General features: G+C 55.8%; 9 protein-coding genes across 9 annotated transcripts; 4 read left to right on the forward strand and 5 right to left on the reverse strand.

Moving 5' to 3' along the window:
- Positions 1–100: 100 nt before the first annotated feature.
- Positions 101–1,627, reverse strand: ATEG_07464 (M81 family metallopeptidase; the record flags this gene model as incomplete). Its single annotated transcript, XM_001216085.1, has 1 exon — positions 101–1,627. The coding sequence occupies one exon, from the start codon at positions 1,625–1,627 to the stop codon at positions 101–103; it is 1,527 nt and encodes a 508-aa protein (XP_001216085.1).
- Positions 1,628–2,044: 417 nt separating this feature from the next.
- On the forward strand, positions 2,045–3,090 carry ATEG_07465 (intradiol ring-cleavage dioxygenase; the record flags this gene model as incomplete). Its single annotated transcript, XM_001216086.1, has 2 exons — positions 2,045–2,769; positions 2,820–3,090. The coding sequence occupies 2 exons, from the start codon at positions 2,045–2,047 to the stop codon at positions 3,088–3,090; spliced, it is 996 nt and encodes a 331-aa protein (XP_001216086.1).
- Positions 3,091–3,463: 373 nt separating this feature from the next.
- On the reverse strand, positions 3,464–4,295 carry ATEG_07466 (uncharacterized protein; the record flags this gene model as incomplete). Its single annotated transcript, XM_001216087.1, has 3 exons — positions 3,464–3,665; positions 3,726–3,911; positions 3,970–4,295. The coding sequence occupies 3 exons, from the start codon at positions 4,293–4,295 to the stop codon at positions 3,464–3,466; spliced, it is 714 nt and encodes a 237-aa protein (XP_001216087.1).
- A 2,784-nt stretch (positions 4,296–7,079) lies between these two features.
- ATEG_07467 (zinc finger CCCH domain-containing RNA-binding protein) lies at positions 7,080–7,761 on the reverse strand (the record flags this gene model as incomplete). The annotated part of the gene is made up of 2 exons (XM_001216088.1): positions 7,080–7,408; positions 7,461–7,761. The coding sequence occupies 2 exons, from the start codon at positions 7,759–7,761 to the stop codon at positions 7,080–7,082; spliced, it is 630 nt and encodes a 209-aa protein (XP_001216088.1).
- A 443-nt stretch (positions 7,762–8,204) lies between these two features.
- ATEG_07468 (uncharacterized protein) lies at positions 8,205–9,027 on the reverse strand (the record flags this gene model as incomplete). The annotated part of the gene is made up of 2 exons (XM_001216089.1): positions 8,205–8,232; positions 8,381–9,027. 2 exons carry the CDS (start codon positions 9,025–9,027, stop codon positions 8,205–8,207), a joined length of 675 nt encoding a protein of 224 aa, XP_001216089.1.
- Positions 9,028–9,316: 289 nt separating this feature from the next.
- ATEG_07469 (NAD(P)/FAD-dependent oxidoreductase) lies at positions 9,317–10,624 on the reverse strand (the record flags this gene model as incomplete). Its single annotated transcript, XM_001216090.1, has 1 exon — positions 9,317–10,624. The coding sequence occupies one exon, from the start codon at positions 10,622–10,624 to the stop codon at positions 9,317–9,319; it is 1,308 nt and encodes a 435-aa protein (XP_001216090.1).
- A 598-nt stretch (positions 10,625–11,222) lies between these two features.
- Positions 11,223–12,135, forward strand: ATEG_07470 (SDR family oxidoreductase; the record flags this gene model as incomplete). Its single annotated transcript, XM_001216091.1, has 3 exons — positions 11,223–11,259; positions 11,308–11,621; positions 11,677–12,135. 3 exons carry the CDS (start codon positions 11,223–11,225, stop codon positions 12,133–12,135), a joined length of 810 nt encoding a protein of 269 aa, XP_001216091.1.
- A 656-nt stretch (positions 12,136–12,791) lies between these two features.
- Positions 12,792–13,397, forward strand: nctB (negative cofactor 2 transcription regulator complex subunit NCB2; the record flags this gene model as incomplete). Its single annotated transcript, XM_001216092.1, has 4 exons — positions 12,792–12,813; positions 12,868–12,894; positions 12,944–13,203; positions 13,278–13,397. 4 exons carry the CDS (start codon positions 12,792–12,794, stop codon positions 13,395–13,397), a joined length of 429 nt encoding a protein of 142 aa, XP_001216092.1.
- Positions 13,398–13,717: 320 nt separating this feature from the next.
- On the forward strand, positions 13,718–15,909 carry ATEG_07472 (putative chromatin remodeling complex subunit (Arp9); the record flags this gene model as incomplete). The annotated part of the gene is made up of 4 exons (XM_001216093.1): positions 13,718–13,747; positions 13,836–15,071; positions 15,115–15,256; positions 15,314–15,909. 4 exons carry the CDS (start codon positions 13,718–13,720, stop codon positions 15,907–15,909), a joined length of 2,004 nt encoding a protein of 667 aa, XP_001216093.1.
- Positions 15,910–16,384: the final 475 nt, after the last annotated feature.

The raw sequence follows: 16,384 nt of genomic DNA on the forward strand, positions 1-16,384 counted from the left end.
TCTGATCACTCTCGATCTTCGAGTCACAGCATTCTGCACTTTTCGTCCGAGTAAACCCTTAGCTCCATACACCCAGATGACCAATGCACACTGCCAACAGTCATTCAGACTCGGCAAGCGGCTCATCAGACCCCGGTATCAAGCGGGCCGTCAAATCCGGTGGTTCAGGAAACTGAGTATCAAACGGCCACATCGGCCGCTGAATGCGTCGATGACCGAGCCTCTTGATATCCTGGTCCACGCCGCCAGGGGTCAACGCCAGGATCCAATCCGCCGCCATATCAAACAGCTCCGGCTCCAGGTAACCGATCTTGACGATAACAATGTCCGTCTGACGCGGGCGTAAGTTCAAGTCGGTAAAATCGCGTTCGTGGTGATACGGCTTGCGCAGCTGCGTGAGAATCACATACACACTCCCGACCTGGAGCACCGCTTCGACTACCGCATCTTTGTCACCGTGTTTTATCGCGTGCACGCGCCCTGTCATCGTCACCGGCCCGCCGTGAATATCATCGACCTCGGCGCCAGCCCTGACTGTAACCGTCGCCCCGACGCCAGCTGCTACCATGCTCAGTACGGCCGCTGGGCCTGGGAGGCTCGCGTAGATGACGCTGGCTCCGGAGGGCTGTGCGAATTCTGATCGACGCAGCAGCTGTGCCAGCGTCCATGTGACGTCGCCTGATCCGCCTGCGGTGGGGTTGTCGCCGGAGTCGGAGATGAAGAATGGGTGGACGGGGGAGGTCAATGCAGTGTTGACGCACTGCTCGAAGGAGCCCGTCGGCGCGACAAATTTGAAGTCGGCATGGTAATCCCAGAACTTCCGAGCCAGGCGCTCTGCGTTCGTGGCGACGGCCGCTTCATCCCATCCTGTCACGACTATCGCGGCGTGATTGCGGGGCTCGTCGGCCCAAGGGTATCCAACCCAGATGGCGGCGTCGATGATGCCAGGGAGGGCTTCGACTTTAGGGACCAGCTCGTAGAGGCTTTTGGCTGGTTCGATGCGAGTGGATGTTTGCTCGCCTGGGAGGAGGATGGGCACGGGGACCCAGGCTTTGAGCGGTCGGAAGGCAGTGGTCCGGGGCTTGGTGAGCAGGTTGACTAGATTGCGACAGGCGCGCTCTTTGGTTTCGAGTTCGTCTATATGTGGCGCCGTGCGGTAGCATGTTAGTAGGTCTGTTTCGTGGGCGAGGTCCCGCGAGACGTTCCCGTGGAGGTCCATCGATGCCGATACGATGGTCTCAGGGCCCGTGACGGCTCTGATCCGTCGGAGGAGCTCGACTTCCACGTCGTCGAGGCCTTCAACGCACATTGCTCCGTGGATGTCGAACCAGAGGCCGTGAATGGCTGGCACTGAAGCCTTGAGCTCTTTCAGCCGCGCGACTATCTCTCCGGCGAGCTCCTCGAATGCTTCGCGGGTGACAGTGCCACCGGGCAGCGCATGGCCGATCAGACATCCGTGCCAATCGGCTGTATCTGCAAGAGGTGACCCCGGGTGTAGAAAGGCGTACTCGTCGATGACCTCCTTGCCCCGTCGGGGGTGGAATGCTCGCGCGAGGGTGCGCGCAGGAGTGAAGGTCGAAGTCTCGCATGCCAGCCCTGCGATTGCGATAACCGGGCGTGGAGCCATTCTTAAATGGCTGGTTGATGTCTTTTTGTATATATCCTAGCAGGATAGAGGTTTGACTGTGGTGGTGATGATGTTGGATGCATCATCCGCGGGGATCATGTCAACCCCCGCTTACCAACTTACCAACCTGCATATCAGTTACACCGACCATTTTCTGCCACGCACTTCATCTTTCCTTTGCGATAGAGGAGCAGCTAAGCTCTACTCTGTCGCATTGATCTTCGTCTGGACGCTTCAGCCACAGGCTAGTCTTCCCCACCAGCGGTTCTCCATGTGGGATCGCGATCTGAACCCACATGGGGCAGATATAGTCATGGACAAGCATGCAATCAGCGCCCTTTATTACGCAGAAAGGAGTACCTGTACTAGGTGGACTTCACTCGGTCCTTTACTCCCTCACTGCATCATCATCTCAACATGGCACGCTGCGAAGCTCCCTCGTCGCTGCCGCCCATGAAGGACCTGACAACAGAGAACATCACCGAGAACGTCCACACAGTCAACTCGCAATGCTCGGATCCGCGCATCCGCTATCTCTTCGAGCAGATCGTCACGCATCTTCATGATTTTGCGCGGGAAACCCGTCTATCCACCGAAGAATGGCAGGCCGGGATCAAGTTCCTGACGGAAATCGGACAGATCAGCAACGACCTGCGCCACGAGATGATCTTGCTGTCCGACACGTTGGGTCTCAGCATGCTCGTCGACTCGATTAACCATCCGCGTCAGCCGCCCGCCACCGAGGGCACGGTGCTGGGTCCGTTCCATACCCACGACGCGAAAGACATGGCCCACGGCGCGGTGCTGCACTCCGACCCCAACGCGACGCGGCTGCTGTGCGTGTGCTCGATCAAGGACTCCCAGGGCAATCCTGTGCCGGATGTGAAGGTGGATGTGTGGGAGGGCGACTCGAAGGGGTTTTACGACGTGCAGAATCCGAACCGGGCGGGCCCCGACGGACGCGGTGTGCTGCGGTCTGATTCCGGGGGGAATATCTTCTTCAAGGCGATTGTGCCCGTGCCGTATCCGATTCCCATGGATGGGCCCGTTGGAAAGATGTTGCAGATGCTGGGTCGGCATCCCAATCGTCCGGGACATGTGCATTTCATGATGGACAAGCCGGGGTACGATCTGTTGATAACGTGAGTGGTGCGTGTCTGGAGAAGGAGATCGAGGTTGCTGACCGGTACAGGGCGCTCTACCCCCGTGGAGATCCGTATGAAACGTCCGATCCTGTCTTTGGGGTGAAGGAGTCGCTGATTGTCGACCTGTCCACCGTCGACGACCCGGACATGGCTGCCCGGTATGGCGTCGATGTAGGCACGAAACTGCTGACCTACGACTTTGTCTTGTTGACCGAGCAGGAGGCGCGCGACTTGCGCAGGAAGAATGCGATTGAGGCGATGGAAAGACAGCGGCGGAAGGTATACTTCCACAATGACTTGCCGGTGCCGGCGGAGTAGTATGGTTCTCTTGTATGATGCGTCCGCTACGAGTAACGATCACGTATGCATTTGATATTGCAGTGGTTCCAGGGTGTGTTGTGGCTGTCGCATCAGTTCTCATGATTAACTGTCTCTATATTACAAGCATTTTGCTAAAAAGAAGATTCTGTAGCGAGATATCGAGGAAAGAGGAGAGACTGTGGTCTGACCCTGCAGATACTATTGCTCTCCATAGAAACAGTTGCATGATTATAAGAATGTCCATCAATATGGATGCGACTGTCATGTGGGCTACCTAAATGAGGCAAGTAATGACTGTATACATGAACGTCGCATGGTGTAGAAGATGAAGGAGGATCTCGATGCACCGTGGATGAGTCTACCTGCCAGATCAGAATCCAACAGCTCCCCATGAAGTCGCTTCATAACTTCCATGGTTATGCTCCCAACCTGCCATCACACTAGTCAGGTAGTCATCCCCACTGTACCATCCATTGCCAATACCATGCTGGAAGAAAGGAGTCAAACTGCCGGAGAAGCTACCAGAATTGGTCGGGTCCACGTAGGTCATAGTCAGATCACCATTAGGCCAACTGTCGATTGAAACGCAGGTCAGAAGTAGTGGCTTTGGCTAATAATATGATCCAACTTACTGGTACAAATAGACATCCCATTCCTTTCCTCCGACATTCACATTCTGTGCCCATGGCACTGAGCCATCAGAGGTATATTTGTCGGACAGTGGATGATTAGGCGCTTGATATGCAACCCAGATCATCAGTTCGTACTTTGAATTGCGATCAGTTGGTGCGTAGCTCGGATCAATAAAGATGTCATAGCTGATTAACGAGTCATGGTCAATTCCCAAGCTGGAGCAAGGTTACAGAAGGATCTCACCAAGCATCATATCCTGCGCCCTGTGCCGGATAGGAATTCTGGGTGAACCAGGTCTTGTGGTCAGGGGCGAGAGCGTTGATCTTCTTGGGCAAAGTATGAACTGGGGACCAGGTGCCCCAGTCCTCACCAGTGACCATGACAGTGAAGCCTGTACCATTTGGGGCGTTCACTCCCCAAGAATTGTCATTCTTGTACCATGGAGAGATGGTACCCGCAGTACTAAAGTGCTTGAAGTAGTAGGTGCTCGAATCCGCTCCATGGACAGAGTGACTGAGCCCAGACAGAAGAATGAGAAATGTACAAATAGCGTGGCAGACTGGCTTCATCGTGATTGTCAAAAAGATGTGACCTGTTAAGGTTCATTGAAGACTCAGTATAATCTACAGATTGCAGACATAGTCGATACTTATATCTTTCTGAAGCCAGGGACAGTGAGCAGCGAACGCCAGCAATACTCCCATACTCCCCCATGGGACTTTAGCCGTCGGATGTGATGATCGACACGCATTGGAAGTCTAGTTACGCAGACATCCATACGAACGAAGGAAATCTCCGAGACAAAGTGCGGGAAAAGATCAGCTTCAGCCAACCACGCTGCTCAAATTCCGAGAAATGGACTCCATAGCAGATCACCATTCGCTTCTCCAACCTCAATATCGCTCCAGGGACGAGCTTTAGCTCAGCATTGTGGGTATATTCTTGTCTACATCAAACGGCTGATGGACCAAACTTGCGTAAGCATGCGCAGTTGCGAACAGTTGACTTTCCGTTGCGCCGATGGATCTCAACGCCATCACTGACGAGCATCGACAAGATGGCCTCTTCCGGCTAAATCATCCCATCCTCCGCGATACAGATCACGGAGGAGGGAGCCGATGAGCACTGCCCCCTTGTGGGCTGGGGCATAAGAGTGTCCATCATGCCGCACTACAAAGACCTGGAACGAGTCCGTTCGTCTTATCGGGTTATGCACGATGGTTCAATTGATGAAAGGGTCCGTGGATGTGGCACAGAAGAAGGGAATATCTGAATACAAGTCAGGGGAGTACAAGACTCCATAGGCCGCTATGTCTCGATGCAAACTTAGAATGTCGACCAACTTGATAGTGTGACAATGGGTCCATTGATAAATGATTCCATGTCTCGCCTTCCAAAGTCTCCTTATGGAAGGACCGAAGGTCATTCATTGACAAGGTGATCCATTCGGTAAGGTTGCGTATCGCTGCTGGAACTTCGACATCCTTTGAGGCCTTGAAAACTGGTACGGGATATGGTACGGATGCACCTAGTATCAGACGGAAAAAGCATGGAAATGCATCCACTGAACAGTTATCCGTCTTCGTATGATAATGGAGGTGCTGCGCAATATGCACCGGCATCCTGTCCTAGAACCGGTCCCCCAATGCCTGTGCATCAATGCATCAGCCGTACCAGTTTGCACCCAAGCTTCCAACGGTAGGGTTCTTGGACTCGAATAGTGTGTCAAGTCCTGGACGAGAGCATAGAGTATCTTGCCACATGCCCTGCCACGAGCGCCAAGAGAAATCCGATAGCCCAGCGATATCCTTACTTGGTAAGCGAAAGAGTAGGGTATCGACCTCCTAGACGACCAAATACATGTGCAGACGTGGTGCAAGCATCGGCAGCCTGTTTGAACAGACTCTCCAAAACGATCATCCAAGCCATGCAACCGATTCAATCGCTATCATTCTCCTCGCCATCCGGGACTATTTGAGAGCTCGGTCCGGCGGTGCTTTGGCGCTGCATATTCGTGCTTTTCCGCCGCCCCTGCTGGTACCGCTCTGTCATCGTAATCGCGCGCTCGCCGACAAACTGATCACCCGGCCATGCCTCCTTGCACACAGGACAGCGCTCCGCCTGCTGCATGCGGAAGAAGTTCCGAATGCAATGATCGTGTAGGCGTCCCGGACAATCCCTTTTCGCACAGCGTTGACCCTACACCCGTTAGCACACAATCCCCACAGAACCCGCAAACCACCTACGCAAGTAATGATATCCCTGCACGCCGCACAGAACTTGATCTTGTTCATCCGCACCCCGTCCTCATTCTCGTCGTTGTACGTCGCAACCAGCCACCCGCGCAGCTCCATCAGCCCGCGCGGACTCAAACTGTAGAACCCCTTCCGGCTCTTCTCCAACCACCCATCCTCGACCAGCTGGCTCATCACCGTCTCCGCCTGCGACATGCTCAGCGAGTTCACTGCCCCGCCCTGCGTCGCGGCGCCCGACTCGCGACGACCGCCATCCCCCGACGGCGCGCGCGCCAGCTGCGTCGCCTGGATGGCGCTGACGACCATGGCCTCGGAGCGACGGGTGTTGTGGGTGTCGAACATGGCGTCCAGGACGCGCTTGACGAAGGCGATCTCGTCGGCGGAGTAGATCGTCGCAAGCTGGGTCAGCGCGTCGCTGGTCGTGTTGACGAGGGCGTAGACGCGCTCCGGGACGGGGTTCGACGCGTCGGCGTCGACGGGCGACTGGCGGCGGGTGCTTCTGATTTCGAGGTCGAAGGGCGAGATGGCGGTGTTGGCGGCGGCGATGTAGGAGGACAGGTCGTCTTCTGTGATGTCTTCTGGGGAGACAGGTTCTCCTTCTATGAGGTGTTAGCGGGGCGAAGTAAGCTGGGGGACATGGTGATCCGACCTTGGACGGAGAAGATGGCGGCGAGGACGGGGCGCGCCTCGTCAAAGGTCATGGAGGAACGGGCCATGAAGGCCTGGAGAAAGGCCCGGTTGGAGTCATTGTAGCCGGTGTCGTCAGTTTCAGGCATTTTGGTGAGTGGGATGGAGGTGGGAGGGGAATGTAGGACAAATGTGTATCTGGAGCTGGCGAAGTATTCCGCGGTCACGCGTCGCGCCAAGACGTTTATAACAATGCCTCTACAGTAGGAGTACACACTCGACGCTCTAACGTCTCTCAACATACAGTATACCTCTAAAAAGGTCTAAAGTCTTACGAGAACATCATAATGCATGTCATTAATCTCGCAGCAGGGCTTGATATCACGAAAAACCCGATGGAATCACAACAGAGTCAATCTCCCCAACGCCACAATGAGTACAGTACGACAAAACCCAGCATGAACCCCCCACTCAGTACCTCCGTCGAGTCGGCTCCGGACTCGGACTGCGACTGACACTGCGGGCATCGCGACCGCGTTCCTTGAGCCACTTCTTCGTGCTGAGGCGCAGCTCGCGATCGAGCTCCGGGCTGGGGTCTTTCCGATGGATGAAGTTGCAGAACCCGCCGCGGACGCATCCCTCGCCACTATTTAATCGACAACAGGCTTCTCGAAAGTCGGTGACGGGCGATAGTTCGCAGTATATTGGCCGGGCGGCGTACCAGCGCGAATTCAGCGCATCGCAGGCGGCTTGCGCGTCTTCCTCGTATTTGAAGCGGGCGTAAACATTGCCAATGAGGTCTGTTCAGTTAGCGCGATCATCACACATACAGCACGGCACAACCCAACTTACGGTCATTGTTGTTGTCGCACACGACGAGCTCCTCCAGCTCGCCGTACTTGCACATCTCGCACCACACGTCCTCGTAGAAGGCGTCAAAGTGATTCTGCAGCTGGCTCGGGTTCATCTTGCTCTTCGGGTCGTAGGCCGGGTTCTGGTACATGTTGGGCATCAGGATGGTCTGCGAGTAGGAGGGCTTGACATGTTTGCGAGAGCATCGGTCTCCGTGTCGACAGGCGCCGATCTTGTAGTAGAAGGAACAGTTGACCTTGTCCTGTTCGGTACCGAAGATGGAGGCGAGATAGTTAGCCATGTCGGGTATTAGGTATTATTAGAGTGGAAGGAGAATGCGATTGAGAGAAGAGGAAGAAGTGAAGGCGATGTGAATGCGGAGAATGTTGGAGCTCCGATTTGCAGATTCTGGCCACCGCTGACTAATGTGCTGCCTGAGGCAAATTTCCCTGTATAGTTCTTGATGCTTCTCTTTTCGTCGACCTCTTTCTCCCATCTTCATCCATCTCGCATTGGGCTTCAAGCATGTCCTGGTCATTCTGGTGATGGAGATGGCCTGTCATAACGGCTAAATGTGCATCTTCATACATAGAGGCAATCGCGGATAGCGAATTGCAGCCCGTGTCGGATACTAAGATCACATCCATGAGCAGAATCGAGCAGCACATTCGTGTCCTGTCCTATGGACTTACTGGGAGACTATTAATACAATGACAGACCGATGAGAGCATACCATGTCTCGGCTCATGGCACCTTCATGGTTGACACCAGACTGCCCAAAATATATATCAAAACACTCAACTACTCCTTACAACCCGCAATCCTGAACACAATGGGTATTAGAAATATATAAGCGAGAACCTCACACTCGAACGCTACATAACACTCATCGACGAGACCATCACATACAGCACACCTACAGCAACCATCCAAACGTCACAAGGCCAACCACAACACCACCGAACACATTCACAGAGTTACCCGCCAGCGCAACAGCCCCCGAGTCACCAGAGGCAGTACCAGACGGCGAGGCCGACGCCGCAGTGCCCGAAGCACCTGACGCACCCGCAGCCGTCGTCGCAGGTGTCGTGGTCGCCACCGTCGCTGCCGTCTTAGCAGCGGATGCAGTCGAAGTCGTCGCATCCGACAGCGTCACCGTCTTCCCGGACGAGCTAGGGCCCGAAGTGACGGTAGCATTTCCCGCCGACGACGCGGTGGCCGTGTGCGTGGCTGATGAGTTGTTGCCGCTGCTGCTGCCACCGTCGGCGGTCGAGACGACCTTGAAGCCGCGAATAGTGACAGAGGCCTTCTTGGAGAACGATTCGGTGGCCATACCGGCGGCCTTGCCGGAGCAGTCGGGGGTGGTGAACATGAGCATGTTGATGTTCTTCTCGCCCTGGCCGTCCAGCTCGAAGACCTGGCCCTTTTCATTGTCGACTTCGATGCAAGGATGCGGACCCTCACCCGAGACGGTGGAGGCTTTGCCGTCGGCGTTGCGGTAGGTGAAGGTCCAGGCGTGGGCGGAGGCGAGCAGCGAGGCTGCGGTGAGGAAGGTGAGGGACTTCATTTTGATGATATTGTTAATTCTTTGCAATTGAGGGTTTTGTGATGTTGCGTCCGTCCCGGGTCAAAATGGCACATTTAAAAGTTCCCCTGGCTTGGGCGGCTCAGGCTGAAGGATGCAAAGCTCGTATTTGAAGTGAGCTAACGCTTGCTCCGAGACGAAACGGAAAGAGATCAGCCTTGGCCAGGCACGGATTGGCGGAGAATTCCACCAAAGGATATTAGTATGGTTACTGTCGCAGCGCCAAGGGCTGTTGTGTCAAGTCACTGCGTTCTATTCGATCTAGATCTATCTACAGCTTACTCTTATACCCTGCGTCCACCTCCACCCCTAGCCCGCTGACATCCACCGCAGGCTGCACCCCCCGGACCATATCTGCAATGACCTTGCCGGTGCCAACCGACAGGGAAATGCCCCAGGGTCCGTGACCAGCAGCGAGGAACACGCCGCCCGTCGCAGCGGGGCGCAATCCTCCCAGTACGTCGTCATCCACTCTTGCGACGACAGGCACACCGCACGCCATCGCAGGCCGGAAACACAGTCCTTCCCGCACAATCTCCAGGTCGTCGATATTGCGCACGGCGTCCGTCGACTCTGGCTGTCCTGATACCAGCCGCCCCATCAGCCTCACCGTCACCTCCTTCAATTTGTTCATCTCGCGATCGTCAAACAGCTTCGCTGTATCCTCCGCTCGCGGCGGCAACCGCAGATCCGGGTTCAACCCCGCGATGTAGATCTCTGCACCCTGCCGCGAGAAGATCTCCGGGCTGAACCCACATTCCGGAGGATGCGTGGTGAAGACGGCGTGGCTGCGGCCGTTGTACGTCTGTTCATGCTGAAGGGTATGTCGCGGCGAGCGCAGGACGAGTGAGTAGCCCGCCAAGGGCGTCATGTTCACCCTCGCCCGGGACGAGGGAAAGAGCTCGTGGAAGACCGCCGGGGTCCATGGGCCGGCGGCGACGATGAGATTCGTACAGGGAATGGTGGACTCAGACTTGGTGTGGAGATTGACGAGGTTCACGCCGGTGATCGTCTTGCTGACTCTGTTGGTGACGAGTGAGATCGCCTTCGCCGGATGATGCAGCGACACGCCGCGCGACTGAGCTGCCTGCAGGAGAAATGTCGCCAGACGGAGCGGGTCGACGACGGCTACAGTGTCGGGGTCACTAATCTGCTCCAGCTCTGCGCCTTGCTGTTTCGTCAGCCAGTCCGGGCTGTCCGAGAGCACTGGCGCGCTAGCCCCGGCGGCGGTCTCTGCGCGACTGGTGCCATCGCGCAACCAGTCGTCGCCACGGGTGCCGGTTTTCTTACTCGCTTCGGTGGCGAGGTTCAGCGCCGTGCCGCTCATGTACCCCCATTGCTCTGCGCCGCTATGTTCGGCGGCCAGGGAACGGTGCAGGTTGAAGGAGTATTCGCCGAGGGGAGTGAGGGCGGGGGCGAACCAGTCTTTGGCGAGAAATCCGGCGGCGTAGCCTGATGCGGCGCTGAAGAGATGTGGTGCAGACTCGACGATGTGGATTTCATCGTGGGGTTGGGATTGCGAGAGGTAGTAGGCTATGGAGGCACCGATGATGCCTCCGCCGAGAATGACGGTGGGCATTTTGCTGTTGACCGTCTCTTTCCTTCGCCTTCGGAGCCTCGGATTTATATGTCCATGCACCTCGGGTACGTTTCCGAGCTGTGGTGTTGCGTGTTGCCCGTGGGGGAATTGAAAATAACCGAAGAGTCCATCATTCTCCGGTCTGGGCACCGGCCCGGGGCTCAGGATGGGTCATGACTGTGATGACGTCCAATAACGGATGTGGCCCGCTGAGGGCATGTAATGTGATAGTGCAGTATAAGTAACTGAGTCAAGAGACTAGGCGCGTGGGTGTAGACGATCTGAGGCCTGTGTTTAGTATCTGTGTGGCTATGGTCTGTGATATATCTGGACATGATTCATTGGTCCTGTCCGTCGTAGGGTTGATATAAGTCATTTGGTATAGCAATAGAGAGCATCATCCTAGGATTAATGCGAGACGTAGTGAAGCAAGCGAACAGAGGAGAAGAGAAGAGAAGAGAGATGGTGAGGGGAAGAAAAGAAGTCACGTTCCCCTCCATGGGCGATTACATCACGGCACCACTTTCCCCTCCAACAAACTTCCCCCACAACAACCATCACACCACTCTACAATCACCTACCATACCTACCATTGACCATGTCCAAGACGATCATTGTCACCGGCGCCTCTCGAGGTAATCCCGACCCCTAAGATATCTCCCAATCCTCCACTCACCCGCCAGGCATCGGTCTCGCCATCGCCAAGTACCTCCTCACAGCCCCTCAATCCCACAATGTCGTCGTGATTGCGCGCAGCGTCGAACCCCTCCAGAAGCTCAAGGACCAATACACCAAGCAGGTCGAGGTGCTCAACGGCGACCTGGCCGACCTCTCCATCGGCCAAAAGGCCGTCGACCTGGCGTTGAAGAGCTTCGGTCGACTGGACGGCATGGTGTTGAACCACGGCATACTGGGCCAGGTCGGCAAAATCGCCGAGGCGGACCCCCAGCAGTGGAAGCACGGGTTCGACGTGAACTTTATCAGTCTGGTTGCGTTTGTATGGCAGTCCTTCGCTGGGTCTTCTTCTGGCGCGACGAACTAACGCAGTACAGGTCAAAGCCGGTCTCCCCGCCCTGCGCGAATCCAAAGGCAAACTGATCTTCACCTCGTCCGGAGCGGCCGTGTCGGCTTACCGCGGATGGGGTCTGTACGGAGCCACCAAGGCGGCCATGAACCATCTAGCCCTGAGTCTGGGCGAGGAAGAACCCGACGTGACGACGGTGTCGATTCGCCCGGGCATGGTGGATACGGAGATGCAGCGCGAGTTGCGCGAGGACCATGCGACGACGCTGGAGCCGCAGGTGCATTCGAAATTTACGACGGTGCACAAGGAGGGCAAGTTGCTCAAGCCGGAGCAGCCGGGGCATGTTATGGCCAAGCTGGTGCTGGATGCTCCGAAGGACTTGAGTGGGAAGTTTCTCTCGTATGTTTTGGAAATGGTTTATTCATTGGACTATCTAGCTAACCGATACAGGTGGAATGATGGCGCACTGGCGGCGTTCCAAGCATAGACTACGATCTGACAGACGTTAGTGATTGATCACCAAAGAACGGCAGTGTTTAGAAAGAAAAGAATAGAATCAGCCGAAAGATGAAAAGCAGGTACATTTTAGAAGCATTAGGTGCAGTACACCTTCATACTTAGCATGGAATGTAGGTTGATCATCATATAAATGGGAGACAGGGAACGAGGAGGCGTATGTACCTTTGAAATGCAGATAATTCGACCGACAATGATAATGCCTACTGAATCTTCTCGGGTCAGCTGGGCTCATGAATCGAGTCATAACAGAAGCATAGAGAAATGGAGTTCAGTAGTCCGTTTGGCTTGGACAGTGTAGGTCACCATAGAGGTCTGATAGGGGCGACAACAATGTTCATCATGATAGGGGGAGAAAAGCAGAACAGTATGGACATACCATGAGTGTTGTTAGTGCGTGTTGAGTCGATTCTGACTGATTATTCCCATCATTGAGGGAGAATCGCAAGAAAGAATTCTTTGTGGGAGAAGAAGAAACTGAAAGCGAAAAAGAAAACGGAAAAAAGATATAGGCACCAAGGCGGTGGGATTCTGCCGCCGCAGTTCTTCCGCCCCGATCGCGATCAATGAATTCATCTTCCTCTCGTGTCGACCTTCGCTTGCCCGTCTATCCACAGATACGCCATCATGTCAGATCGAGAGTTCAGCTGTGAGTTTGGATTTTTCATATTTGTTCATATACAGTTGCACTAACGCGACACAGCCAACGACGACCTGTCGCTGCCAAAAGGTATGTCCGCCGCTTCCTGCTCCACGTCGCGTCGCTGACGATCGACCAGCGACCGTCCAGAAGATCATCACCGAGATTCTTCCCCCCTCGTCCGGCCAGACTTTTTCCAAAGATGCGCGCGACCTCCTCATGGAATGTTGCGTGGAATTCATCACGTTGATCTCGTCCGAAGCGAACGAAATCAGCGAGAAAGAGGCGAAGAAGACCATCGCCTGCGAACACGTCGAGCGGGCTCTCCGTGATCTGGGATTTGGCGACTACATTCCGGATGTGTTGGCGGTGGCAGAGGAGCATAAAGAGCAGTTGAAGGTTCGTGCTCGTCGTTTGTTACTCGGGGTTACTCGGGCGGCCGAAGATGGTGTGTCCATACTAACGCATGGCAGTCGCGCGAGAAGAAGCAGAGTAAGATGGAACAGAGTGGACTGTCGGAAGAGGAACTTCTTCGACAGCAACAAGAGCTGTTCCGGTCGGCGACGGAGAAGTATCATGCGGCACCAGAGTGATGATGATGTCTACTCCGTATGGATGCGTTCGTGCTGGACATGGAGTTTGCGGGCGGCGTTGGGTTGTTTATTTTGATATACATTGTCAATAATGCTTATGCCACTGAATTCTGAGTATCATGGTGTACTCCGTAGGATGACTATGGTACATGTACTTCCTGGTACGTAATGCCACTGCTTAATAGAGAGGCGGCCAAAGTACCCCAAAGTATAGACCCGCGCTAAACCGCATTGGGCCACAGGCACGTCTTCCGCGCGAAGTGGAAAGCGAAGACGAAGAAACGCCGTGAATCTCGCCTCATCCGCTTGCATCGTCCACGATGCCTCCTTTCAAAGATGAGCATATCCTGGTATGTCTCTTCGCTGTTTTCTCTTCTTTCATTCTTCATCTCTTCCCCAAATATCCCCCACACCCCGCCCAATCGCTGACCCTCCTAGATAATTGCGCCAGGTTCGCAAGTGACCCTGGCGCAACTCGGTCTCCCCGAGTCCTTCACGCCAGCTCGCTTTCGGTTTCCCACGCGAATGTTTCCGGCTGAGAAGAAAGGCGAATATGAACCATACAAGGTCCGCGAGCGACGCCAGGTGGTCAATCCGCCCACCACGACCAATGGCACCAACACGTCCCAGAAGGAGGATGTCGAGATGAAGGACGCCGAACCCGCTGCACCAGAGAAGGCGACCGAATCCACTACAGAAGCCGACAAGCCCTCATCTGCAGAATCCCAGCCTAAGCCCGACGGCGCGGAGGAGTCCACCACCAACAGCGAAGAAGCCAAGCAGGAGTCTGCCCCCGAGATCGTCTACGAGGAAGATGTCACGTCCGACGAAGGCGCCATCTACCCCATGGAGAATGGGCGCATCGTGGACTGGCCCTGCTTTTTCGCCCTTCTCACCCACGTCTACAACACCCTGAGCCCGCCCTTCCACACCCCCATCATGCTCATCGCCGAGCCCGTCTGGTCTGCGCGCGACCGCGAAACCATCACCCAGTTCGTGTTTGAAAAATTCAAGACGCCCGCGTTCTGCCTGATGGATGCCGCTCTGGCCGTCTGCTACGGGTACGGCACCTCCACCGCTACCGTGGTCGATGTCGGCAAGGGCAAGGTCGATGTCACCGCCGTCACGGACTTCGTCGTCAACGAGCATGGCCGTGGTGTCGCCCTGGAGGGCTGCGGTGGAGACTACATGACCGACCGGCTGTACGAGCTGCTCAAGTCAAAGGGCTTTACATGGGAGATGTGTGAGCAGCTGAAGCGCAGCAATATCACCGAGTTGCTTCCCCCGGGCACGCCTCTGCCTGGCGCGGCCGTCACCGCGCATCAGGGCGTCAACCCTGCGGCCGCCGGAGGGCCGGAGGGCGCTTCTACCAACCCCACCGCGCGGGGCGCACCGAATGGCGACGGCGCGAATGGCGAGGAAGAAGACGAGGGCGTGTTGGATGTGGCGGCGATCGTGAGCGGCAACACCAGCGAGTTCCTGGCTAACCGCGAAAAGGAAAAGGCCGAGAAGTCGAAGAAGGGCGCGGCCGAGCAGGCTGCAAAGGCGGCTCGGCTCCCCAACTCCAAGAAAGAGAAGGCGACGTTCCAGTTTGAAGAGTTTGTCCGTCTCGAGCCGGAGAAGGACGCCCCTAACGGGCCCAGTCGGTTTATCCGCCAGACGCGGGACATTGAAGTTGGTGTTGAGCGGTTCCTCTCGACGACTCCGAAAGCTGCAGACGGGTGACCGACTATCCAGCGGCATCTTGGAGGATATCGCGACGCAGATCCACCACACGATTCTGGCTGTGCCGGAGGCCAACAAGCGCAGCGAGCTCTGGGATTCCCTGATTATTGTGGGTAACGGTAGCAAGATCAAGGGTAAGTTGGTGCTCTACATCGCTACGTAGGATGATCACGAACATGCTGACGAGATAGGCTTCACGCAATCGCTGGTCTCGACTATTACGCAAAAGTTTGTCCTCTCCCCCTCCGCCACCATCTTCACCTCCGAGCTCCCCTCCAATTTCTCCACGCCGCTCCCCACGGGAGGCACCAACACGCCGGCGCCGACGGGGCCTCCTGGGCCGATGCATCATCCGGCAGGTCAGGGCGTGAATCCTCTCCTGGTGGCGGCCACGCATTCCAACAACCCGACCGGCAGTATGCCGCCAGGCACGCCGTCCATGGACCCGGCGACGCTGTCGCACCACCGGTCGTCGGGCCACTCCCAGACCCCGACCTCGGTCAAGACGGTCAAGCCCCCCGAGTACTTCCCCGAGTGGAAGGAACAGGGCAGCAGCAATGCGCCCGGCGCCAGCGGCGCAGGCGTGGGTGGCGCGCCGGTGGTGGGCGGCCCTGGGGGACCGGGTGCTCCTAGTGGGGGGCACGGTATGGAGGAGGCGGTGTTCCTGGGCGCTCAGGTGGCGTCCAAGGTGGTCTTCGTTCTTGACCAGGGAATCAGCAAGGGCTTCATGAGTCGGGTGGAATACAACGAAAACGGGCCGTCGGCGATCCACGAATACAGCATGTAATTTGGGTTTGATTTGTGATATTTCGGTATGGGCGTCCTCGAAGAAGTGAGAGATGCGGGAGTCTGGTAATTTAGGTAGTTGAATAAGGATTGTTGTATTTGTGCCATATCTACTCTGTAGGTACTGTCTGCCTTAGAGGGAGTTCCCGATTAGGATGCGTATATCACGTGGAGATTGTGTCACGTGGCGATTATGTGATCTCGCCATCTTATCAATCCTCAATCGTTTCCTGCGTTCTTCCGCTTCACATTCACCTTTCCACTGGATTATCAAGATGCCGCGCGCAGAAGCTGGAAGCACAAAGGCCCTGAGCAACAAGCTGAAGAGCAAGGGGTTGCAGAGACTCCGCTGGTATTGGTGCGTCGACCCAGCCCCGTCTGATGGACACTGTACTAACTCTAGACAGCCAAGCATGCGGTAAGCGGTTTGCGATTTGCGATTGCGCACGAAGAGGATACTAACTGTGTTTAGAGCG

The sequence above is a fragment of the Aspergillus terreus genome, genomic scaffold, assembly GCF_000149615.1.
Source record: "Aspergillus terreus NIH2624 scaffold_11 genomic scaffold, whole genome shotgun sequence".
NCBI lineage: Eukaryota > Fungi > Ascomycota > Eurotiomycetes > Eurotiales > Aspergillaceae > Aspergillus > Aspergillus terreus.